This window comes from Sphaerodactylus townsendi, linkage group LG07 (assembly GCF_021028975.2).
Source record: "Sphaerodactylus townsendi isolate TG3544 linkage group LG07, MPM_Stown_v2.3, whole genome shotgun sequence".
NCBI classification, from domain to species: Eukaryota; Metazoa; Chordata; class Lepidosauria; order Squamata; family Sphaerodactylidae; genus Sphaerodactylus; species Sphaerodactylus townsendi.
The window spans coordinates 80,805,987-80,831,434 of record NC_059431.1 but is presented as its reverse complement, the minus strand read 5'-3'; the positions used below and the strand labels follow the sequence as shown (position 1 = coordinate 80,831,434).

General features: G+C 43.4%; 1 protein-coding gene across 3 annotated transcripts in view; it reads right to left on the bottom strand.

Annotated features, from left to right (window-relative positions):
* Window positions 1-25,448, bottom strand: part of KDM4C (lysine demethylase 4C) — a 254,602-nt gene that overhangs the window by 31,886 nt on the left and 197,268 nt on the right. For all 3 annotated transcript variants that reach the window (XM_048503429.1, XM_048503430.1, XM_048503431.1), the window contains 2 exons: window positions 18,075-18,260; window positions 2,423-2,593 (listed from right to left, as the gene is read on the bottom strand). In XM_048503429.1, coding sequence (XP_048359386.1) covers window positions 2,423-2,593; window positions 18,075-18,260 — 357 coding nt within the window. The remainder of the gene's footprint in view (window positions 1-2,422; window positions 2,594-18,074; window positions 18,261-25,448) is intronic.

The following is a 25,448-nucleotide window of genomic DNA, read 5'->3' as shown; positions in this document are numbered from 1 at the left end:
AATGACCTGACAAAGTAAACTAAGTTTTTTTTCTCCTTATCCTAGGAGCATGCCAGAGGGTGTTGATCATGGAACACAGCACTGTCTTCTGGGTAAGTGAATATGCAACAGCATCTGGATGGGATTCCAACCTTGGCCTAGGACCATGGTGGCCAATGTGGCCATGTTGGAAGGAGCTGATAAGAGTATGATCCATAACATCTGGAGTGCCAAAGGTTCGCCACCACTGGCCTAGGAGATGGGGTCTGCATCTCATGGTCCAGCAACCAGGGAATGAGCTAGGATGCGCTTCTACCACTGCCACTGAGGTTTCTCATGGAAGCCCTCCCTAGGCAGTTATCTAGCTTGGGGGAAATTACCTCCTGGTGCAGGATGGCATGTTCATGACACAAACAATGGTGGACGGCCTCCGGACTTTATTGCAGAGATTCCTGGGAATGGTTCTTTTCTGGTCTGCTTTGATGGAGTGGTGTAAATGGAGTGGGGTCCTCACACCAACCAAAGTTGACCTGGCCAGGCACAAAGTATGCAAAGCCATGGCACAGTTTGTGGGTGCCATGGGAGGAAGTGTGATCACCCACCTTAGCAAATTTTTCTGGCAGTCAGGCCTTTACACAGTGGATAGGGTGAAACTTTCAGAATGGGATAGTGATGTCTGGCTACACAGTATACAGCAAGCATGATAAGACTGGTTGCAGACTCAGGAGAATTGACAGGAGTGCGGGGTCAAGGTCTCCCACCTACTCCACTCTTTGGCGGATGGACATTGGGACAGATTCTTTTGGGAGAAATGGGGCCTACATGCCCACTTTCCCATTTCGGGGTGTCCCCATAAGGGTCCTTGGGGCTCGTGACAGGCTATGGAGCCGCATGCCCAGATGGGGGCATCTGGCTGGCCTACAACTCCAGGTGGCAAGCAAAGCTCCACATTGAGGCTGCCACCCACATGGGCTCCCATTTACTTTGCACTCCATGCCTCCCCCCCCCAAGCAGGCATGCTGGTGGTGAGTTTCCATCAGGTTGGCAAGAATGCCTCCCCATGCCACACCTTCAGCTCCTGCAGTCTGTAATCAATCCTGTGATCAATAGAATGGTTGTGACTTATACGTTTTACCATCAAAGTGTGTTTTGTTACACGAGAATCAAACATATGGGCAGATATTAATCAAACATGACTGAACTGAAAGATTGGCCTCTGCCAATCTCCTAACGTCTGTTGAGGAATTAACAGGCAAGCTAAACAAAGAAACCATGACAAATATTACAAAGTATGGTATGTACAAATCCACACCAATAAATTTCATAAAATGTCAGATGATACCCAAAATAACCCAACATTATAAAGCTCTGTTATGCAGATTCAGCGTAGTGACTCATTAAACATATATATCACAAATCACAGGAGTTCTGTGACAAGAAACTAATGCAATAAGAAATGATACCAGCATCAACCTGTGCATGGAACATTGGGTGAAAGAACAGTTTTCTGATGTGTACTGGACCCAAATGATACATTGTGAGCCAGTTCCAGAGTTCAAAAGCTTGCTGTTGGGTGATATATACTGTAATGATTTAGGTCCCACTCTTGTGCCCCTTTTATTTTTGCAAATATCTGAAAGAGAACTCTGAAACTATTTCAGTTTCTCTGGAGACAAGGGGCAACAAGAGAACACCTGCTGCTGTATCTTGACAATGTTTGACTGATGTAATGGAGCCTGGAGAAATTTTGACAGAAGGCCCCCAACCTAGCGCTCTGAGGATTAAAGAAGTGCAAAGGAAAGTCCAAACAAGAATGCATCGCATCTAAAGCAAATCAGATTCATGTCCAGAATTTAAGAAGGAAAACATAACAACAGGCATACTGACCCTCACAATAACATAAACTGGTAATTTACTTTCTTTGCAATTTAAGTGAGAGACATGCACTAAAATGGATGGTGAGTTGAAAAATACCACCATCCTTTCCCTTTGGTTTATTGTCATTGGACAATGGAATCATATGAACACATCAGAAACAAGTTGTCAATGCTAGATTCATAAGAACCATTCTGACTGTTACATATTTGAGTACGGAATTTTTTCAATCCATCAAGGAATTTTGTTTTATTATCTTTCAGAGACAGATGACAATACAATACATAGAATTCCCACTCTAATATATTTTATTAAAAACATATTTCTTATTTAATTAAAAGACTTTGGAAGATTAGTTTTGATTCATTTGGTGAAATGGTGGATACTAATTAGAACAAACAAGGTTGGGACCCCCTGAGAAAGCAATAATTCTCTGCAGCAAGAAATAACAAACATGAATGGAATATTAAGTTAATTATCCCTGTTGAAAGGTCAAACGAAATGGTTCAGTTTTACTTATTTAAATTTCCTCCCAAATTAAAATCAGTTTCTTAAAATAAATACTTACCACAATGTCTTCAGGGAAGGTGTCCCGGCTGAAGGAACCATCATCAAACATGACTTCATAGAAAACTTGAGATGTAACTTCTATTACTCTGCAGCTGTAGTATCGGGTGTTCCTGTGTTTTGCAATGACTGTTTGCCCAGCTGAAACTGCTTTTTCAAGTGCTTTCATTTTCTTAAGAGCAAAGATGAAAAAACATAGGGTTTTTTTAAAAAAAACATAAGCCTACAATGTTTACTCCATGAGTTCCAGCATATCTAAAGAAGCGCATCTTGCTATACATGAGTCCCTTCTCCTCTTAAGCCCGAAAGCCTAGTTCAGGATGAAAGAGGGTGAGATTCATGCAGTTTAGTCTCATTCTAGGTTCAATCCCTCTCTATTTTTGAAGGATCCAACATAAAGACATTTTGTCAAAGTTCACAAACTTCAGTGAAAGGGAACCCCAGGAAGCCAGGATTGCATTTACCTGTGACTTCATTAAGGTCTTCAGGGCAGTCACACATTAGGGGCTGCACTCACATAGGCCTGTTGATCTCAGCAGATTTTTTCCTAGCTAATATCAACAGCAGAGAGCGCCTCTCCATCTGAGAGCCAATGAGATGGTTCCTTCCAGCCATCAAATCATCCCATGCTCTGGGAAGGCGCACCCCTTCTCCTTCCAGTTCCCGTTTTGCCACCATATGTCCGAAGATAAGAAAAAACTACACCAGGAAGAAAGCCTGTAGCAGGGCAGGAGGCAGGGAACGTGTATCTGCAATGAAGACCTTGATGTCAGTGTAACCTTGTTCTCATCTTTTCCTTGATGTCAGTGCAAACCTGTTCTCATCTTTGTCCTCAACGTATCCCTACATTGGTAAATTTTTAGCAAGCCATTCACTGCAGGAGGAGAGGGAGGCTGTCTTACTGGAATAATGAGTGTAACATGGCTTTTCTTATGCATCTCTTCTGGCTTGTAGATCCAGGGTATAATGATGAATGAACATATATTCTCACATCCACATGGCTGCTCCATACATCTCCTGAAGAGAGACCCTTCTATGAAATGTGGCAGATATACTTTGCGCCTGTGTTGGAACGCACCCTGACTGACAGAGTACAAGGTTTTCCTGCTGACTTATAATAGGTGAAAATGGTCAACACCACCCATTCGGATCTAGACTGTGAAGAAGCTTTCTTACCCTTATTATGACCTAAATAATGGACAAGGAGGGATTTATTCCTATCAAAAATCTTTGCTCTATTAATATAATAAAGTTCTTTTGACATCAAGAGAATGGAATGTTCTTTCAGCCTCATAACTGGGGTTGGCGGAAAATATCAGATTCTTTGCTAAGTGAAAATCCAAACTAGGGTGAAGGACCACCTTCTCACCATACATCTTAAAGAAGGGGGAGTCCACTCTTAAAGCAGCCAACTTGCTCACTCTCCTGGCTGATATTATGGCCACAAGGAAAGCTACCTATCTGGACAGTATGTCAATAGGGAAGATAGCCAGTGGCTCAAACGGAGCCTTTATGTGTTGTGCCAGTACAAAAGATAGGGACCACTGAGAGACCAGTCTGGATAATGGGGGAAACATACGTACCATAACCTTCAGAAACGTTTTGAAAAGGTTATGGCTGAACAACTGTTTACCATCCACCAAATCATGGGAGACTAAAATGGTGGACATATAAACCTTAACCAATCCATGAGGACATTTGTCACTCCCACTATATGGATGGCCCTAAGAGACATCCAGTTGGATCAGGATCTTTTTTCTCAGCAAGGTTTTTGCACAGGGGATAAGTGCAAAACAAACAGCACATAGCTCCAGCACATTAATGTGCTAATCCCTAACCTCCTCCCAAGAACCCTGTATGGAAATATTATCAATATGGGCACCCCAACAGATCAAAGAGGCATCTGAAATGACTGTGATTTGAGGGCTCCAATGCCCCACAGACAGGCCACTAAATAAGTGAGGATGAGCAGTCCGCCAATCCAAAGTTCGAATTAACCTTCTGAGAATAGTAAAATGAAGTAGCTAAAAATGCAGATACGGGTTAAACCATCTGCTAAATCAATTTTGCAAAGGCTACATTTTAAGGTGCACCAGATCAACCATCACAGTGGTGGAAGCCATAAGTCCCAGAAGTCTTGGAATCAATCTGGTCATCTTCCATCTGGAAATCTTCCATCTGGAAATGACTTAACAGTATCAATAATAGTCTGACCTCTAGCCTCAGGCAAGAATACTCTCCCAACTCTGGAATCCAGGGTGGCTTCCACAAAGTTAACAACCTGAATGGGGTCTAATTTGGTTTTTTCCCAATTAATCACCAGGCCTAGACTTGGCAAGTATCCAGTAGTAACTAAGTGTGTATAAACAACTGGCTGGCGGAAACTGCAGTGATCCGCCTATTGTCAAGGTAAGGATAGATACAATAATCTTGTCTGCGAAGATAAGCCATGCATTTAGTAAAAACCTGGGGGCAGTGGCCAACCCAAAGGGCAACACTATATTGGAACAGACAATGTCCATATCTGAACCTGAGCAACCTTCTGTGTTCAGTGTATACAGAAATATGGAAGTAGGCATCTTTGAGATGGATCACTACGAACCAAGCGTTCCTAGAGAGCAACTTGAAAACAGCAGGGAAAGAAACCATTCTAAACTTGGAACATTTATTAAACATTTATTCAAACATCTTAAATCCAAGATGAGACGACAATCATTCTTTTTGTCAATTAAGAAAAACTTAGAATAAAAATCCCAACCATCAGAACAGGGATCCAATTCAACTATAGCCCCTCTCTGGAGAAGCTCCTGTAGTTGAGGTTCTAGCTAGGTATGATACAAAGGGGTGACAAACCCTTGTTAGCAGGCCTACTGTAGTTGGCAAATCATTGTTGTAACCAGCAGCACACCCCACAACTTTGCCATCTGGCAATTCTTTTTTGCAATTGAAGGAAATCATCCATCCTGGTAATAAACAGCGTGGACTCCTCAAAGGGAAGATTCTCCACCTTGATCTTCCTCTCTATAGGCAAGGTCATGTTCTGAAGCTGCAAATGGCACCGAAGGGTGACCCTGTCACCAGAGACTGCATCGCAGACTCAGCAGCGTGACATCCAGCACTGATCTCTTGCTTTGATAGCCAGATGGCTCCCAACTGGACTGCTACAGTGGATGCTCTGGTCTCCTCTGGCACAGAGACCAGTAAAGGTGTAAGTTCCTTCCACAGGTTCAATTGACAGCCTCCCAAAATAGTCTGGTAGTTGGAAATCTGAAAGCTTAAGGCCACCAAAGAATACATCTTCTGGGCAATAGAATCCTACCTGCGTCTCTCTCTATTGTTGGGGCTGAAATGTAGTCTAGATCGCTGCTTGGAATGAAGTTCCTCTATAACAACAGAGGAAGGGACAGGTTGTACCAGGAAGGAACAAGAGTCTGATGTGGTTCTGTAGAAATTCTCCACTCTGTGAGATGAGGCTACTGTGGAGGATCTTTCTTTGGATGGGAAAAACCTATTTCATCCTAAAAAGGAAGATGGCTTCTACCAAATGGCAGAAAAAAAACTGGACAAGCCATCCAAAACAGGAAAGGTCACAGTTCCAGATGTTTCCATGTACAGCCTGCCAAGGAGCTTGTCTTTGGGTTTACAATGTGCCATGCTGACATCTATGTCCAAAGTTCTGGCCATGCAGATTTGTTTGCAATAGAGGCGCAGGTCCTCACTGGATGACACAGGAGCAGGATCACTAATGTGATCATTGGGACAATTTAGGCAGGCTTCCAGAGCTGTACATGGATTCCTAATCAGCCTCTCCTTCTTCCAAGTCCTGATCGAGATCTCCCTGGTATAGGAAGGCGAAGGGGGCAGGTTCAGATGAAGGCACAGGATCCAACCTTCTAGTAGAAGCTTGGGAGATATTCATCATGTTCACCCATTGTTGGAAGTGGGCCAGTGAAGGGGAGGGGAGGAAAAAAGGGGGACCAAGGCATGCCCTGAAGCTAGGTATAAGTTGAGGGGACCTGGAACAAAAGTTGTTCCTGGGGAAATTCTAGACGTTACTCCCCCTCTGATTCAGAGAATAGCAACTCTGGTGGCTCTAAACCAACAATTTATTTAAGGCACAGAAAGCAAGCACAGGTTTGTTCTTATGCTTGGTCTCGTGCACTTTTTAGATTGATCAGAGTTGGAACGGGAACAGTTGTGATCCAAAGATCTCAAAACCAAGGACTTGCCAGGCATTGGAACTAACTTGGATGTGGGTGGAATAGACATCCTCAGAACAGATGTGCTTGGGATGGGTGGAACGGCATGTTTGGTAGAAGGCATCACTAGCACTGGCGTAATGCCCATTGGGCAAGGTGGGCAGCTGCCCAGGGCATCACCTTGTGGGGGGCATCAAAATGCTGGGTTCGTTTTTGGGTATTTTAGTGGTTTTCCATTTTCGGCCTGCAGGGGGCGCAGTTTTTAGGCTAGCGGCACCAAAATCTCAAAGCGGCATTATCATCGGAGGAGACTGTCCTTATATATTACCCCAAGTTTGAAGTGAGGGAGTTTGGTTCCAGGGGAGTCCAAAGTTATGGACTCCCCAAAGGGGGTAACCCCATCCCATTGTTTGCAAAGGAAGGTAATAGGAGATGGGGGGCTACAGGGTTTTGAGGAGGTCCATAACTTTGCCCCCCCCCCTAGAACAAACTGCTGTACCAAACCTGGGGGGTATCGATTAGGGCAGTCTCCTGATAAGACCCTGAGAAGTTTGAGACTGTGCCTTCAAGAAATGTACCCCCCCAGCCCTGCAACCCCATTGACAGCAATGCAGAAAACTTCAATGCAGAACAAAGATTCCCTGGAGCAGGAATTTCGGGATGTTCTTGCAGGGAGGGCATTCTTGGACGTATCAGCACCAAAATTTCAGGGTATCATCTGGAGACTGTCATGATGGCAACCCCAAGGTTTGGTGCAGTTTGGTTCAGGGGGTCCAAAGTAATGGACCCTCAAAGGGTAGCCCCCATCTCCTTAGCAAAGAATGTGGGATGGGGTACTCATAAGGACAGCATAAGGACAGTCTCCTAATGATATGCTGAAATTGTGGTGCTGATATGTCTAAAAATGCACCCCTTGTCCTGGTGCAAAAAAAAATTTGGTCGTGGTGGAGTGGCCGCCCATGGGGGGGAGGGCATCCAACTCAGGTTTTGCCCAGGGCTACAGTTTGCCAAGGGCTGCCTCGTTATGCCTCTGATCACTAGTTTTGTGGGGACCTTCAGAATCAGGGGTGATTTCTCCGAGAAATTGGGGAAAAGCCTGACAAGGAGGATTTTGCAATCCCACAACTGGTGCTACAGATACAGGGTTATCTTCAATCTGACAACTCTGACTGGCCTTCGGCATGAACATTTGACAATTAGTACAAGATTGATGAGATGAGCTTCAATCAAAAAGAACAGGCATGAAGCATGTTCATCAGACTGAGTCATTTTTGCTCTGCACTTGTAGCCTTTTTTTGAAGAAGGCTTTGGAGGCCACTGGAGCAACCTTGCCCAGTTCAAGTCAGAAAAACCCTAGGATAGGCTATACCAAGAGGCTCAGAAGGGAAGCAGTTAGACCTGCAAAAGTTGTCTCAACTGCATCAAAGAAACCCAAGTAAAACTCACATTCCACATAAAATCACTAATTAGCTGTAGGAAGGTCTGCTTGCATTGGCTGCAAAGAAAGAACTGGGGGGAGAAGGGGCCATGTTCTCCTGGAGAACATGATGGGTTGAGCAGAACCATTTCATTGGCTCTGGGAGGGAGGGGTGCCCCCTGCTGTTGATATGAGCTAGGAAAAAACCTGCCAAGATCGACGGGCCTGTGCAAACGCAGTCCCTAATGCAGGGATGCACTAAAGACAGAGACGAACAATAAGGAAACAATAATTTTCCTGTTCTGTTGCCAGTTTTTAGTCCCCAAGTGTTTTTAGTCTCCAAGTTATCATAGAGCAATTGCCACAGAATTACCAAAGAAGCCCACTTGTGCAATCTTGCAATTCTAGAATTTTGCAAAATGCAGTTCCATGTCCCCAACTGGGTTTGCAGAGATTCTGACACTTACAGAATGGATTCTAGGAATCTATAAGTTGCATAATCACATCCTTTAGACTACAACTGCACTTTCAGCAGATTCTGCCACTTACAAAATATTTTCCAGTCTCTCAGTTAAGAGAGACCTGGAAAATGCACTCTTACAGCTTTCTTAAAATTCCCCAAACCTCAGGGAAATCAAGACAGCACATGTGCCAGGGTCAATAAATTGTACGATTATACAAATGAGATCCCACAGCTCTTTAAAAAAATGTTTTCCACAGTGTCCCGTCTCAAGACTAGGGAAAATAAGTAAAAGTTCCCACAAAAATGACAATTAATTTGTCTGTTTATTAGAAGCTCTTTGTACTTTGGTTTGATAGGATGCACAGTCTAAGTAGTGGACCATTGTTCAATTGAGAAACCCAATTTAATAAGATTTCACAGATATCCCAAATCAGAATGCCACTTATAAGAGAAGCAAGGATAACTGGGACTCCTGGCAATCAGACCTTTGCTGTGTAATCCTGTCTAGAGCACAGTGCCATGATATACATGAGGAGAGGTCTCATGAATACTCCTGGGCCACTCATTAGTAGCTGAAAAGCTAGAAGAGAGGTCAGTGCCCTGCTTGCATCAGATAGACAGGGACTGAATTGAGCTGGCATATATTTAAACATCTGTACCATGAGGTTCTAAAAGTTCTGACTTTCCATGTATCTTTCCAAGCATACATAATTTCCAAGCATGACATTAATGGCATTTTCTTGCCCATGCTTCTGTGCACACCTTTTGCGTGAAACATGAACATCGGCTTTTCAGATGGATGTTACTACCACTTTCATTATGAAAAATGGATGAAAAATTGGTTGTGTTCACTTTTTTTGTTCTAATTTCCACAAAGCAGTGAAAGAATTTACAATGCAATCCTGTGCCTTTACTCAGAAGTAAGCCCACTTTATTCAATAGGGCTTACTCCAAGGTAAGAATTTCAGCAATAAAATATAACCATGACATATTCGCAGGTAAAACTACGGAACGTTTCCAACAGTCATAGTTGATTTCTTCTTTAAAACCGCCCTGGTCTTTCACAGGTCAGAATAAAAAAGGAACTCCATAAAAACATGCCCTGCCTCTAACATTCGCAGAACGTCCCATAACATAAAACATGACATTTCTCATTCCCCTAATAAAAGCAAAGGCCATTTTTGAAGCAGTGCCTCTCATTGGTTGCAGCTCCTTTCATTATGTGCTATGTGTATGTTGTAAAAATTTACTAGGCCTACGGCTGTAACTGGGCTATCAAATGTAGAGACAGCAGGAGATGTTAAAATGATGGCATGGTTTAGAAAGAAAGAACATACTGAATTCTAAATCTACTTAGCTGAAAAAAATGTGTGACATATGCAAACCGATTACTTATTCTCTGCCCTTTGTTACCTAATTATTGTAACCTTTGAAAAGAGAAAACCATTCAGTGCCTTTATAGAGCTAAAGCAAAAGTACCACTAAAAAGAAGTACAGTGATATAATCTGAAACGTTAAAGTGAGAGGTATGGATTAAGCTACTTTCTTTGTCATGTTACCCCGATGACAGTGCCACACTTACAGGAGTTGATATTAAAAATATAGATCACACTGTAGCCATGAAACATTGAGGCCTATTTGCTGTTGGCTATGGAATCATAGGTGCAGTCATTGAGGATGTTAATACTTAATACTTGGGGTATTAATACCTGGGGTTCGGAAGAGATCACATTATTGAACGCCAGTTCCACTTAATCCATTGCCTCTTTTGAATAACACACCCAAACCTCTTCAGTTTTAATATTAACTAGCGGGGCCCGGCCATGCGTTGCTGTGGCAATTGTCCTTCTCATCACAGTCTGCAACCCACCCAGATGTCCATGCAGGTCCAATAATCTGCAGCATAACCTTTTGGGGTGGTCAAATGGAATCCCTCTTTCCCTTTTCAATTCACATTGTTATATGGTGGTGTCTTGTGTTTTTAGTATAAGGTAACCCTTTCCATTCCACAACGGAACTGTCCAGAGTGCGAATCCCACTGTCCATGAGGCTGATTGACACCCACAGTCCTTGCTTGGGTAAGGCAGAACTGGGGCAAGCAGGCTATCCCAGTCAGGCAGCAGAGGCAGGGTGGTGAGGTGCTCAGATCGAGGCCAGCTCCCTGGGTTCTTAAAGGGCCACGTGCAAAAGAAGTGGAGCCAGTTGTGTTGATTCTCCCCCACCCAGCAGATTTTCTTAGAAGAAAAAGGGAAACTCCAGCTCACTTTTAGTAAAAGAGAGCTGTGGCAAATATGGGTGAGGAAGTGGGTAAGTGGTGGTTAGATGTGAAGGAGGGCAGAGTGAGGTGTGTGAGGATGAAGTGGATGTGTATGAGAGTATGTGTGTTGTGTGGTAGCAGTGGGTGAGGCACAGAGAGTGAAAGTTACCTGCGTGTGAGGGGAGGAACCCCACCTGACATCTCACACAGCAAAGTGTGTATGTGTTTCACTTCCACTCGTATTACCTAACAGTATTACCTATGTACTGTTTTCACTGCTCATCTCTGCCCACCTGCGCGAACATTCTAAGCCCTCATACCAACCCCTCAGGCCACAGACATGCTGCACAAACATTCTAAGGGTGACAGTTAAACACAAACAGCTTCATGGCCTGGTGCGCCAGGAAAAAGACGTTTTACCTGGCTCAGGTATGGACTTTCAGCGATTTGAAGATCCGATTACCTGCCCGCAACAGGGAGGAACGTCATGTGAAAATTTGGGGGCAATCCATCCAGCCGTTTCGGCGTTAGGGAGTGACTAACAAAGTCACTGTTAGCTTTTTATATATATAGATGGTTAGTAGGTATGTCTGTATTGACATCAATCATGATTAATATAACCACTCCTAACCAAGATTTAAAACAAGGGTGGGAAGCCACAGAAACAAGACAACTCCAGCTCTGGATGAAGAATGGAGAAAGTGGACCAATATCCCGTCTTGTTGCCTCGTCTTAGAAATTCAAAACAGTTATTTATTTATTATATTATCTTTGTATGCTGCCCTTCCCCTTGCAGGCTCAGACAGGCTAGCAAAAGGAAGAAAGGCAAGCATGTGAAACAATGCAGGAGTGGGGCAGCATCCAGCAAAGGCCAGTGAAATTCATAGCCAGAACAGCTCCTAAGGGATGAAGCTGTTTGCTTTGATAGCAAATGTTGCAAGGAATTGCTGGATGTGTGCCACCTTAGGCCTGATAGTTATGCGGCTTTGAGCACACTGGGATATAATCTTAATTATTCACTTCATGATTTGGCTCACTATGGGTGTCTGATTTCCCTAGCCCGCACTCTTCCCAAACTGATTGTCTCATATTTCATATGGGAAATCAGGGGTGTCCTGCCATAAGGTTCCTTTCCTCAGTTGAGAAGCTCAATTTGACCCCAGATTCCTTTTAGTTGTTTTCAAAGGGCACCCCCCCCTTTGGAAAATCTAGGAGTAAATGGGGACATGTTCTCTCAACAGGGTAGCAAAAAGAGAACTGAGGGGATTGCTCCTTCCCACTCTGACATTGTGACCATTTCAGCAGGAAATCCCCTTGTCTGTGGCTCCGAGGAGGAGGAGGAGGAGGAGGAGGGAGAATTATGTTGCTATAGGAATGACTAAAGAAAAGCTTGCTATTCTTCGCAATGGCAGGCCAGCGCACACATAGTCCCTTTGCGGGACTGCACATAAAATCATGAAGACTAATCTTTGTTTATCTGGCTGGGGATCCTATAACATGCTAACTTCTCCCTCTCAAGGTCCAGTTCTGGTAAAAATTACCTGTGGTGCAAAGCACTGAATGTGCTTCCCTATGGCAAGAGGGATATTGGGGAAAATGGCGCCCGAGGTCAACACCTGCTCTGGGCGCACACACACCCGCCTCCCTGCAGGCTGCCTCCTGCCCTCTCCAGGCAGAGGACCCGGGGAGGGAAGGAGGAGGCTCAGATGGGTGCCGCAAGACAGAGCTGGCTCCTGGCAGCAGCAGGCTTAGCGACTCCTCAGCCGAACCTGGGTGTTCGTCAGTCAGCTGGGGAACCAGCAGCTGCTCCCCCCCTTGGGTGCAGTTGCTGCTGCCGGCGCCAGGTGGCTCTTTCCGTGAAGGCAGCAGCAATAGTGGCCACCGGCAGGCCCACAGTAGGCCCAAAGCCAGCAAGAGCAGCCCGGGCACACAGAGCGCAGCCCACTTCGCACCTATCGGGTCCTTGAGCCCAGCAGCTCTCTCTGTGCTGGGGCTGCGCTCAACGGCTTTGGGCCCTCCACGGGCCTGCTGGCGGCCACGGTTGCTGCTTCCTTCATGGAGAGAGCCGGTGGGCACCACACCACAGAAACCAGGCACCAGCCAGCCAGCTGGGGAGCTAGCCAGCCGCTCCCCCTGCCCTTGCGGTTGCTGCTGCCAGCCCCTGGTGGCTCTCTCCGTGAAGGCAGCAGCAACTGCAGCTTCCAGCAGGCCTGCAGCAGTCATGGGGGGAGCTGCCAGGCGCCAGCCAGGTCCTTGTGCCCAGCTGCTCCTGTGGCATGGTGCCCAGTGGCTCCCTCCATGCCAGGGCTGCACTTGCTGGCTTTGGGACTGCCACAGGTCTGCTGGTGGCCGTGGTTGCAGCTGTCTTCACAGAAATAGCCACCGGGTGCTGGCAGCAGCAACCACAGGGGAGGCAGCTGGCTGGCTCTCTGGCTTGGCTAGCACACCCCCAGCATGGAGGGAGCTTCCAGGCACTGCACTACAGGAGAAATCGGGTGCAAAGACTGTCTCCATGTCCGGGCCATGCTCGCTGGCTTTAGGCCCGTATCCCTGCAACAGGAAGAGGCCGAATACCAGGCAGGCAGGGAGGTGGCCAAGGGGTGCCAGACAGGCCTGCAGAAGCCCCCTCTGCTCAAACTCCATCAGCCGTGGCCAGCCACCTCCCTATCTGTCCTGTCTTTGGAGTCTTCCTGTTGCAGGGCCAGGCTGGAGGGGGGGGTTCCACGGGCCTGCCTGGCCCCCCTCGGCCTGTCCTTGCAACAGGAAAAGTCCAAAGGCCAGGGAGGCTGTTGAGGGGTGCAGGCAGGCCTGTGGAAGGCCCCTCCCCTGCTCAAACTCCATCAGCCTCCCTACCTGCCTGGTCTTCATCATCCTCCTGTTGCCGGGCTGAGGAGCGCTCGGCAGACCCACAGAAACCCGCAGAAGCCTTCAGGCTGTGGGGGGACAATTTTGCGACCGGATACAGGGACAAAGGTGACTCCCATGTCCCTGTGGGTGGTAGACCTCTGCCTATGACCCTGGATTAAATGGAAATAAAGACCAGTTTGAAGAGACTGTTACAGTTATCAACCTGTTTTTCAGGGGAAAAATGATATTTACTTTACAGAAACTGTTATTGATAACCATGCTGCTCAGTGATTTATAGTATGTCCCAAATGTTTTCTGACAGAGAAACCCAAGAATTTATTGATGCAAAAATTTCATTTTTGATCAGACACAACAGTTGTTAAGGAAAGGCCTCTATCAGATTAGAGAAACATCTGTGGCATTTTACAGATTACAGCGCAAGCTGTTGTTTAGTACTATGATTTTCTTTTGCTTAATATCAGCTTTGACTTAACTAGGGTAGTTGTTTAAAAAAAGACATACACAAAAAAGTAATGTTGGTCTTCTGGAAAGAAAAACATAACTAAGCATGATAAAGGATTGCCTTACAAGGACAGAAGGCTAAATGTTTCTCTCATATGGTGATCATAGATCCTAGAAGATTTATGATGAAGTAAAACCTGTTGTGGGACTTCAGCCTTTAGATCAGCCTCACAGCCATTAGAAATGTAGGCTTTTCATTGTATTCCCTTTTGAGATGGTAAAGTCACAGTAAGATAACTGATGTTGTTTAGAAAACAACGTTGTATAGAAAACAATTTAACATGAGAAATATTTCTTATGTTCTCAGCCCCCCGCAACATGTGTTGTCATATTGGCAAAAAAATCTTAAAAACTAAAAGACTCGCTATAAATATCAGTGTGAATGTCAGTGTGAATGAAAGTAACCATCAAGTCATCATGCATTAATGTTTAACTATATGCACTGCCATATTTGTGTCACAGTACCTTCATTGGAATGCTATTCCTTTTGTAAGTGGAGCTGAAATCAGCACATCTTCCCAGAAGTTATTCAATAGATATTATTTATTTCAACTTTTACTTCACAGCTTTCCTTGTAGATCAAGGTTGCTTACAATGGCCTTTCCCACAAAGTAGAAATATCCCCTCTTGAGGAGGTTATAAAAAGCTTTTTAAGGAAGACGTTCACACATCTCTCTCCCCCCAAATATTCTCAGAACATTTTATTTCTCGCAACCCGTTTCTCAAAAATCACTAAACTACCGATCTGAAGATGGGTTGAGGATGTCTCCTGCTTGCCTTTGAGAACAAAAGCAGGAGGAGACGCTTTATTTCTCCTTTTACCCAGCTCTTACTTTCATTTTTGCTGCAGTTGCACACACCATTTTGTGGGCTGCTGCAGAGATTCTCCTGCCTCCATCATTTTGTGAAGGTTTCCCACAGGTTTCCTCTGCATGCAGCTCATCCGTGCACGATTTCACTATAAAAAGCAAGACTACAGCAACAGAGAATCTGCAATATGCACATATTTGTTGTCATAGCTATGCAGACATCCTCCTCAAAACAAAAAAAAGGAAAAACTACATGTGCACGGGATCAACAGGCATAACAAATTTTATTCATGTACTTTTTTAATTCATGTACTGTGGAAAAACTTCACAAAATGGCAGAGGCAGGAGAGTCTCTGCAGCAGTGCACAAAATGGAGGCTGCAACTTTGAAACTGACAAGAGCTCTGTCAGGCAGGAAATAAAGAACCGTTTTTGCTGGGAACAGTTGTGTTCTCCATGCAGAGTGAACACAAAAAAACCCAAAATGGATTTTCTTAAAACATCTGCAGTACATTTTACTTCTGCTGTGCAGAAAAGACCAATGACAAGTAAAAACATTTTCACTTAAACCCAAAAACAAAATAGCAATCTTCAAATCTTTCCCCCTTCTTTCTCTAAAAAAAAAATCCCTGCCATTCAAAAGTCCTCACAAACAGGCAGACTTTGCAGTGCCTCCTGAAGATCTCCAAGGAGGGACCCCCTCACACTTCTTCGGGGAGCCCATTCCAGAGAGTTGGAAGCATGACAGAAAAAGCCCAGGCTCTGGCTGATGGTAGATGAGCCACCCTATTTGGTTGGACTGTCAGCAGATGGTGGCCTAGAGCAGGGTCTGCAACCTGCGGCTCTCCAGATGTTCATGGACTACAAATCCCATCAGCCTCTGTCAGCATGGCCATGCTGGCAGGGGCTGATGGGATCTGTAGTCCATGAATATCTGGAGAGCTGCAGGCTGCAGACCCCTGGCCTAGAGGCTGTAGTTGGCACAGAGGAACACAGAGGGATACAATTCTTCAAATATGACCCTCCTTCAAATATAACACTGTGCTAGGAGATATACTACTGACAATTGGTTGCCAATTCTATTCACTGTTTACTTGGATGAATACAAGAAATCTGCTGAAGGAATGGTTAACAGATGGCCCACGTCTGGCTCTTATCCCTGTTCACACCAGTTGAAGCAAGATGATTCTGCCTTATCAAACACTAATCCCTCCTTCCCTTACTAGAGAAACAAAAAACTTCTTGGTCAATTTCTCCTCAGCTCCACTCCTAGTTTCTCTGATATCAGCTAGTCTTCCATACAGCTAGGAAAAGGAAAAACAATGAATGTTTAGACGCCTGCAACAGTTTGTCAGAACTAGTTAGTGCTGTAAGCATGTGGAATATCCTGTACCTGTGGTGCCTAAGGGCCAAACTAGATGTGACAGTGTCCAAATACTGCCACAAGGACAGCACTGCCCTTTTAACATGCTGCAAGGGCCCAATGTTGATCAGGCCCACAGTGTGGCTCTCCAGTTCCTCCCCCCAGCACATTTTGAAGTGCAGAAACAGGAATGCAGCCATTTTAGCACTTCATAAGTCATGGAAAGGGGACAAGAGCATCTCAGCCTGCCACACTGTGGGCTTGATCACAATTAGGTCCTAGCAGCATTTTAAAAATGGTGGCAGTGTCCTCATGGTAGCCATGAGAATGCCGACAAAGCTAGCGTTTTGGCCCTAATAGGCTAGCACAGGGAATTTTCTTTCAGCTTGAGATGCAAATTACTTTTCTGTTGTGACACCTTTGAAACTAGATCTTATGGAGCAAGAGACTTTTAGAAGGCGTTAACAATTGGAAGCGCATGCTACATGGAACTTCATCATCATGTTGAAAGTCACCATGTTCCCTACAGCACAAAATGCAAAGAATGTGCCACAAGGGCTAGGAGTTTCACAGCATGATAGCTGAGGACCACATATTGTTTCCAAACATTACAGACAGGATAGCAACCGCTCACGACAGGGAGTTATTTGAACTCTTTGGGCTTCATATATTTTCCACTGGGAGCTTTCTCAAAAGATTATGATCTTTTAATAGCCACTGTGGGTTTGGGACTTACAAGCTAAAAGTCATAGGTTTATTTTGACAAACATTTGCAGTATAGTGTTGAACCTTTTTACTCATTTCTTGCATGAGTTGCCAGTTGCCTGTAAATTGAATACTCATGCTGCTAGACCTTGTGAGTAGAGCTCTACAGGATTTCATTCTATGGCACTCTGAAGTAACATGGGGGCTGCTAACCTCCAGGTGGGATCTGGAAATCTCCAGGAATTTTAAAGGCTAGACTAGAGAAATCAGTTCTAGACTACAAAGGTCAGTTCTCCTGGAAAAAGTGGCTGCTTTAGAGGGTAAACTCCATGGCGTTATATCCCACAGAGGTCCCTCACATTCACACACCCTTCCCTACCCAAGCTCCACCCCTATATTTCCAGGAATTTCCCACTTATTTATTTATTTATTAGATTTTATAGACCGCCCATCCCTCGAAGGTCTCTGGGCGGTGTACAATAACAAACAGTGCACAATAAAATACAAGTTATAAACATTAATTAAAATCCCTTAAAAACACAATAGCAGCATTATCATAAAACCTATATTAATTAAGTTTTGCAACACTAAGTGAAATCATGGCCAAATGTTTAAAGATAATGTGCAACTTGAACTACATTTGAGTTAAAGCTCGCCTCAGGCTCAGTCCATGTGTTTGAAGTGAGGACTCAGCTCTGGATCATAAAATGTTAAAAACTGTAAAGGGAGTGCTTCTGACTATGGCCAGATGACCATTACTAAGTAAACAGAGGCAGCCCCTACATAATGCAGAGGAAGAATCCAGATTGCGAGGCTTCATTTTCAGATCAGAACTTCTTTCCAGGACTTACTCAATTGGACATAAGTTTACCATTAATTTCCACTCAACCCAGACCAAATAGTGTAGGCGTTTTCTCAAAGTGTCCAAAGACTAATTGTGCACCAAATTATTAAAGAACAAGAGGCCTCATGATTTATCTTCAGTCTTGTAACAGAATTCTTATTTTGAATAGAAAATATTTTTTAAAAAATAATCAAAATAAATAGTATAGTTAAATTATATAGAACTTACCACATTTTGATTGATTTTGTGCCGGAAACATGTGATGTAGACAACATATGGCCAGTCATCTGGTTCCATTAGCACTCCTGTAGCATGAGCACATGTAACATGGAAAGACGCTGGACACCGTCCATAAGAACATTGGATGCAGGCCCCAGATATTTTCTTCACTCTTTGTCGGCAGAAGATACATTTCTGTAGATGCAAGAAAGAAATCCAATTTACCTGACTACATATAGCTGGCAAATACATTTTGCTCTACCAGCTTTTTGTAGACTTCACAGATCTGCGCTTTTAATCCTCATGTGTCTCTCAAACGTGTTATAGGATGCAACATAGAGAAGGTTAAGCTTTGGTAAATTGTTACACAGTGCAGTGCCAAAGTGGTGAGCCAATTCTCTACATTGGCTAGTGTACCCACAAGGACAGAAAATCTTGTCTGGTCTTGCCCTCCCTCATTCCTGCCTTCCAAAATAGCATGCTGCTTCCTTCTTAAAGGGATTAAAGCAAAGGCCCTTTCCTCATGGGGCCAAAAACAGCGGCTCAGGGACGGAAAAACACCAGTCCCTGGGGTGCTGTTTGCACAGGCACCACTGCTGCATTCCTGGAGGTCAGAGGGCAGCATGGGCGGGTCCCTGCAGCCCTCCAGACTGATGCTGGAGGACGAGGTGAGTGGAGGGGATGCAGAAGCCCCCTCCCCTCCACCGGCATAATTTCTGCCAGTGGAGAGGCGCCCTTTCTACCGTGCAGAAAGGGCCAAAGACAAATACCTGCTACTAGGAAAGATGTTCCCACCTCTATCTGCCCCACTAAAGACAAAGAACTCTTTCCTCAGAAAGGCAAGGCTCCACTTTGTCTTGGGAGATTAAGGGTCACTCTGCATAACCCTGAGAGCCCCTTCTTCCCTTTAAGTAGCCCCCTCTCTGAATAGCTGGTGTTCAGTATCTCTAGATGCCGTTTTGTCTGCTGATATTGTCCCCAAGACATTGCTTCTTCTTCTACCAGAACTAGCACGTATTGCTGAGCTCTGTTCATTGGACCTACAGCCACTTCAGGATCTAGTACAATATTACCTCTGACATTCCCCCAATTCCCTCTATCTATCTCCAAACCTATCCTCTCAACACTGCTTATATCCTAGGACTGTGTGGAGAGAATAACCATTTTCTTGCATATTGTTATGTTCAGATACTGCATTTTGTTTTTTGGAAGAGTTTATTTTAAAAATCTGGTTTTCTGTCTCTCATGTTTTTCACAGCCCAGTTGCAGGTGTTTGTAAATAGGACTGTACCATCACCAAGGTCAGATTCCTCATTATGGGCATGGAGTCATTTACAATTGTTTTCAGTTAGATTCAACTGGTCAGCAGGAGCTCTAATTAAAAGTTTCAAAAGGGTGCTCATCTTCCAGAGAGTTCTCACCAACTTGATATTTGATAGGTTAATTGGTAATTCTTTGGTGTGGCCAGCTCACGCCATAGATCAATCTCATATATGTTAGCACCCATCTTTCCTTTGTCTTTGGTCTTTCTTGCTTCCACTTTGACTGAAGAACTCTAAGGATTTCTGTTATATTTTCTAATCAGTATTTATTTTAGTAAGTAAGTGTAATTTGTTATTTTGTTGAGTGCCTGTATGTGCACCTTATGATTTTGTATTCACTGCTTATTTCTTAAAGCTGTTAATTTACAACCTTTCTTTTGAATAAAAATATATTTTAAAAATTGTGTTTGATTACTGGCTCAGAACCCAGGGCTTGGCATTGCTACCAGCCCAAATGCCTGAATGGGGCTTTGTCAGACTGTGTCTGTGTTCCGCTACTTTTATTACTGTGTGCTTGTACATTTATTATCTTTCCCTTTCATAAAATTGTTAAATTCTATTTCGCTCTCCTGCAGATTTCTCGCAAAAGCAATTTTCCATATACATAGGCAACCAAGATTCTGAGCTTGCCTGACCCCTCGTTAATCAAAAAGTCTGCTCTCACTAATTCTCCAACTCTGAAAGGGACAGAGTCCCACCACTTTGGGTAACACTCTCTGTTCATCCAGCCTACCTCATAGGGTTGTTGTAAGGATCAAAGAGTGGAGGGAAAACAATGCTTATCAGAAAACCATGAATATCACCATGAGTTCTTGGGAGGAATGGCAGAATAAAAATGGACTACTTATAAACTGATATGACTTTATTTCACTACAGAAATTAATATTATTTGCACAGTGCTCATTCTTTTCTAAGGCAGCATATTTGCAGATTTTTAAAAGTTAATTTTTATTATATATTTGAACAAAGCAATCTGTAGTTTTACTATGACATTCTGGCTATAGAAGCTAAATCATACTATAATCTCCTCTAAAGTTCCTTCTCACTTCATTCAGCACTGCTGCAACCATGAATGAGGCAAAACCCTGCAAAAAGCTGAAATGAGCAGACACACCTGGTGCCTTCATACACTGAAAAGAAGGAAAGGAAGGATGACTGCAATGAAACACCACTCTTGCACTGGCATAAAATTTCACAGTGAACATGTCTACACTATTTACTTGTCCCCCACCCAGCCCCACAATCTCAAATAGGGTCTTTCATCTGCTGGAATTTTATAGTAAGGAACCAGCAACTGGTTTGGAAAATTCTGGACAACAAGCCTAATATTATTCATCCTCTTCATCTCCCTTCTATATATAGACACACATATATGCATACACAGAGCCAAAGAGAATATATTAACTATTTAATAGCAGACAGCAGTTTAAAACTGATTGACTGTGATGCAGCTCTGAAAGGATTAAGTTCTGAGCAATACTGTACAAGTAATTTACTTGGCTGAGGAAAAATGCAAAGAATTCTTTATCACAAACTGGGTGCCTGCATCTCTTAACCAATAAACCTTTCATCCTTCTGAGACCAGCTAGCCTGCCTGCTGATATCAATAAGCTAAAAGATAAATATTTTCTTTTCTGCTACAAACCTCAAAAGAGATAATTTAAATTAAAAACACACACACACCTCCCTACAACTAGAGATGGAAACTGTCCTGAGACAGTCACATTTAAGACTTGCATGTTCAAATATTTAGAAACCAGAATCTTGTCAAGTTCAGGCAGAGAACTCTGATGGTGATACAAATATTCATATCAAAATTTCATCTACCTTGAGGCTGGCCTACTGGCATTTCAACAATGTGCGGCAACGTTTCTTAAAGATCGGAAATGAGAACAGACCAGAGTCCCGGTGCTCTTGGCAAAAAGAGGGCATAGTCAATTATGTAGGTGAATGTTTTCTGCTTCTGGATGGGAAGATGTTGCCCTTTTGAAACACAAGGGTAATGGCAGAGCACACTTCTGCTGAAGTGGATCTGATGCCGATATAAACCATGGATGTAAATATTATATGGGGAATATCAATAGCTTGGTTTAGGAAGCTTTTGTTACCCGACAGAATCTTTGTACAAATCTCAAGTACATTACAAATGAGTCACCCCTATGCTTAATTTACAGCAAGGTGGCTTTTTGAATTTCTAGGGTTAGATAATTAAGAACCACTAACACCATGGTGGCGAACCTTTGGCACTCCAGATGTTATGGACTACAATTCCAATCAGCCCCTGCCAGCATGGCCAATTAACAAGGAAGAGATAGAGAGGAAGAAACTGGGCAGAAGGGAATTAATCTTTTAAAATTATTCTGAAATGATCTACTTTTAATCATCATCCTGTATTGTATATAGGGTTGCCAACCTCCTGGGCTGGGCTGGAGATTTCCTGGAATCACAACTGATCTCCAGACTACAGAGATCAGTTCCCCTGAAGAATAGGCTGCTTTGGAGTATGGACTGTATCACACGACACACCCTGTTGATGCTCCTTCTTTCACCAAACCTTGTCTTCCCCAGGCTCTACCTCCAAATTTCCAGGAACTTTCCAACCTAGAGTTGGTAACCCTAGCTGCCTGAGTTTTTGTTTTTATTCATCAGTGCTCCTATGCATTATTTAACATGGATACAAAAATAACCAGAACACAACTATTTCCAGTAATTATACACACTCGCAAACACAGATCTTTAACGCGTTTAGTCGGTTTCTTAAAAGCAGAAGGCTGCTAAGCAGTTAAGCTTGTTCAAAAAATGATCTTACAATACTACCGAGAACTTCATTTCTCTTTACAACAGGATATTTAAAAATGGAATACTACAAATCTTTTTATTGTCTGTGATCAACGGAAATAGGGAAGAGATGCCCATTACCAAACAGAGGACAGAGTGGATGGGTGCTTACATTTGGAAAAAAAGGTTTTAGTTGCATTAGCTTGATAATTGATATTTATTGTTGCTTGCAAAATTTAGGGACAGAAAAGAATTTTCCCATATATTAATACAGGCTACAATGTTCATGTTTCCATTTTTCTGAAGCAATTTGACCCAACTAATTCGTTCAGTCATCTATGTTTCCTTAAAAGTATGCTTTCTCATGTAGGCACTTTGGACATGTCCTACAGCTAATTATGCATTTGCACTCAGATTGCTCCCATTGTTAACTGCAGGAACATGCTCTTCTATCAAAGCCCCTCCACTGTGCTGCCTTGTCTGTCCCTCTTCCTGATTCTTGCTTATAAAATACTATAATTGGGATATCGATTAATCTGTTAGAAACATTTTGCAGCTAATTAGGTGGCTTTGTACAAGTCCCGCAACAGGAAACAAAAATTAGTTTTGCTCCTTTCCATTCATTAAGAGTAACGAGTGAAGTGGAGAGTTGCATGTCTATGTCTGGTTTGGATTCATGACAGGTACATACACCTGCTGCCACTTACACTTGATCTTATGCTTTTAAAGAGCTTGACAGCTTCACTTGCAGCTCCTTTGCTAGCCTCAACAGAAGCTCTTCCCTTGCAAATCCACCACCACCACCCCTTTGCAATGGAGAGGAGATAAATAATAATAAGCAGCAGGGAGGCCTCTTTAAAGTGGATAGGTCTAGTTTGGATTCATGACAGGATCTATATTACTTGCATTTAGAATTGCCAATTTTGGATTGGAAAATTCTTGGAGTTTTGGAAGTGAAGGCTGAGTATGTCAAGGTTTGAGGCAGTGGGGTATAATGTCATAGAACCCACTCTGCAGAGCAGCCATTTTCTCCAGAACAAATGATCTCCATAGTCTGAAGATTAGTCGTAATTCTGGAAGATCTCCCGACCCCAGGAGGAGGCTTGCAACTCTGGTTGCATTTATAATTTTTCACCAGCTTTCCCTATCCATCATTTTTAGTTTGCAATTTTCTCTGAATTTTGAGGCAGCTAAAACTACAAATCTCATTGTCTCTGACATCTAAAACTGTGAGAGAGACCTTTAGAGTTGCCAGCTCCAGGTTGGGAAGTTCCTAGATATTTTGGGGTTCGATCCTTGGGTTTGGGAAGGGGAGGAAGCTCATCAGGATATAATGGTATCTGCCATCTGGAAGTCCGTGGTAACTCTGGGAGATCTCCAGGCTCCATCTGGAGTTTAGCAACCCTACAGGCCTTTCAGAACTTGCCCTCTGTATAACTGGCCTTCTCCCCACACATGCATGCAAAATAAGAATTTGTTGTTTTAGAACTGAGAAACTGGTAATCTGGTAAAGAGAATTAACTAGTAGTTTTGGTAGGTACAGAGCCAACTTACAATCAGATCTGTCATGCCTCCACAGAGCCGTTTGTGATTTCCCCATTAAGCTTTAGTTTCCCCATAGATAGCATGGTTTTAGTTCATTGTTAAGTCTTCTAAGGGAGAGTATTTTAGTTAGCCCCTGTCCCTTTAAGACATTTCCCAATAGGCAGTTTCCTTTCTTTACCCAGCAATCCCCTGTTTCAGTTCTAGCCAGTCAGTCAGAGTGAGGTGCTAAGGGTAGTTGGAGTCTGGAATATTCGTGACATACTTATTAGTATATGGTGGTCCATAGAGCACAAGTTAAGTTTAACAGCAGTTAGAACTAGACAAAGACTGAAAGAACTGAAAGGAAGCAAGACACAGTGAACTTTCTTGAAAGCAGCCAAGAGAAGACACAGTCTACAGCTTCAAACCTGCTCAAGACAAGCAAGTACTCTGATTTAGATAGACCCAAAGGAGGAGTTAGGGTCTTGATTCTCTCCAGTAATAAACCTATCGTTGAACAGTTGAATCTGGCTTGTGTCTCCCCGACTCTGTCCTAGGCAAGCACAGAGCACCAAAAATAGATTCACTTGGGGGGCAGAACAAGATTCAAATTCATAGGTTGGGTCTGATGTTATGGCGAGGCTTTTGAATTCAGAGTTTTAATTACAAACCTCATCCCACTTGAAATGTATAGACATCGCTAGGTGGGATAGTTTGAAATACACAACTTCCTTTGTATTAATAACAACACTGAAAAAGGAAATATACCCTACAGCTCCTGTTTTGGTGGTGCTTCTTGAAAAGAAGGGCTATCAGAAGATGGCTCATACGAATAACATTATCAAGTTCAGAATATATTCATCTCCAAATTATCAAGAGAAATACATGAGGTTGCTTTTAGGGAAAAAATCAAAACGTTAAGTGTTTGGGGCTGCGTTCAATTATTTTCTGTCTGCTGGTATTTTATTCATTTTAGCTCAGTTCATTTTTAAAGTGACTTCAGCTTCGTTGGCTGTGTGGTCTGCTGCAAATGTCTGACAGAGTTGCCAGCTTTAAGGCTATTCCCTACAGGTTCTTCTGCCCTGAAGGTATTTGGAGCTAAAGCTCTGAGTAGTCTGGAGCTAGGACTGACAACTGAATAGTGAGTTGAACTGTAAGTAATCAGGCAAATAGAGAACATTTGTAGCTTTTTTTAAAAACACATACAAATGTTGCAGCGACTCCAGAAGGTGAATGCTGGAATAATTTTAATGAACTGGATACAAAGCAGTAAAAAAAAAGTTCCAAACTGGAAGTAACAGAAAATGTGCAACTCCCCCACCCCACCCCACCCCACTCCACCCCGACACACACACGCGCACACACACACACACACACACACACACACACATACACACACACCTTCCTTCTACGAGTGTAGCTGTCAGTGCCATTTTCAGTGGAAAGTACTATGACTGACTAGGATGCTCCAAGAGATATTTCAAAAGTGTATCAATTTGATTAGCTATGTATGATTCTTTCTACAATGAACAAAATATACAGGCATTTCTGAAAAATGTTAATGTCCAAACATGCAGGCAACAGAGATTCAGACTCTGCTGATAAGTAATAATCAACAGTATTTAAATTATAAATTTTCAATTCAGGATTCAAATTGGCACCGCTTTTTAATTGATGTAACAACTACCCAGAGGCAAAGCTACCAGGGGGCGGGGTGTCTGCGTTGCACCAGGTGTGCGCCTGGGGGCGGAAAATCACC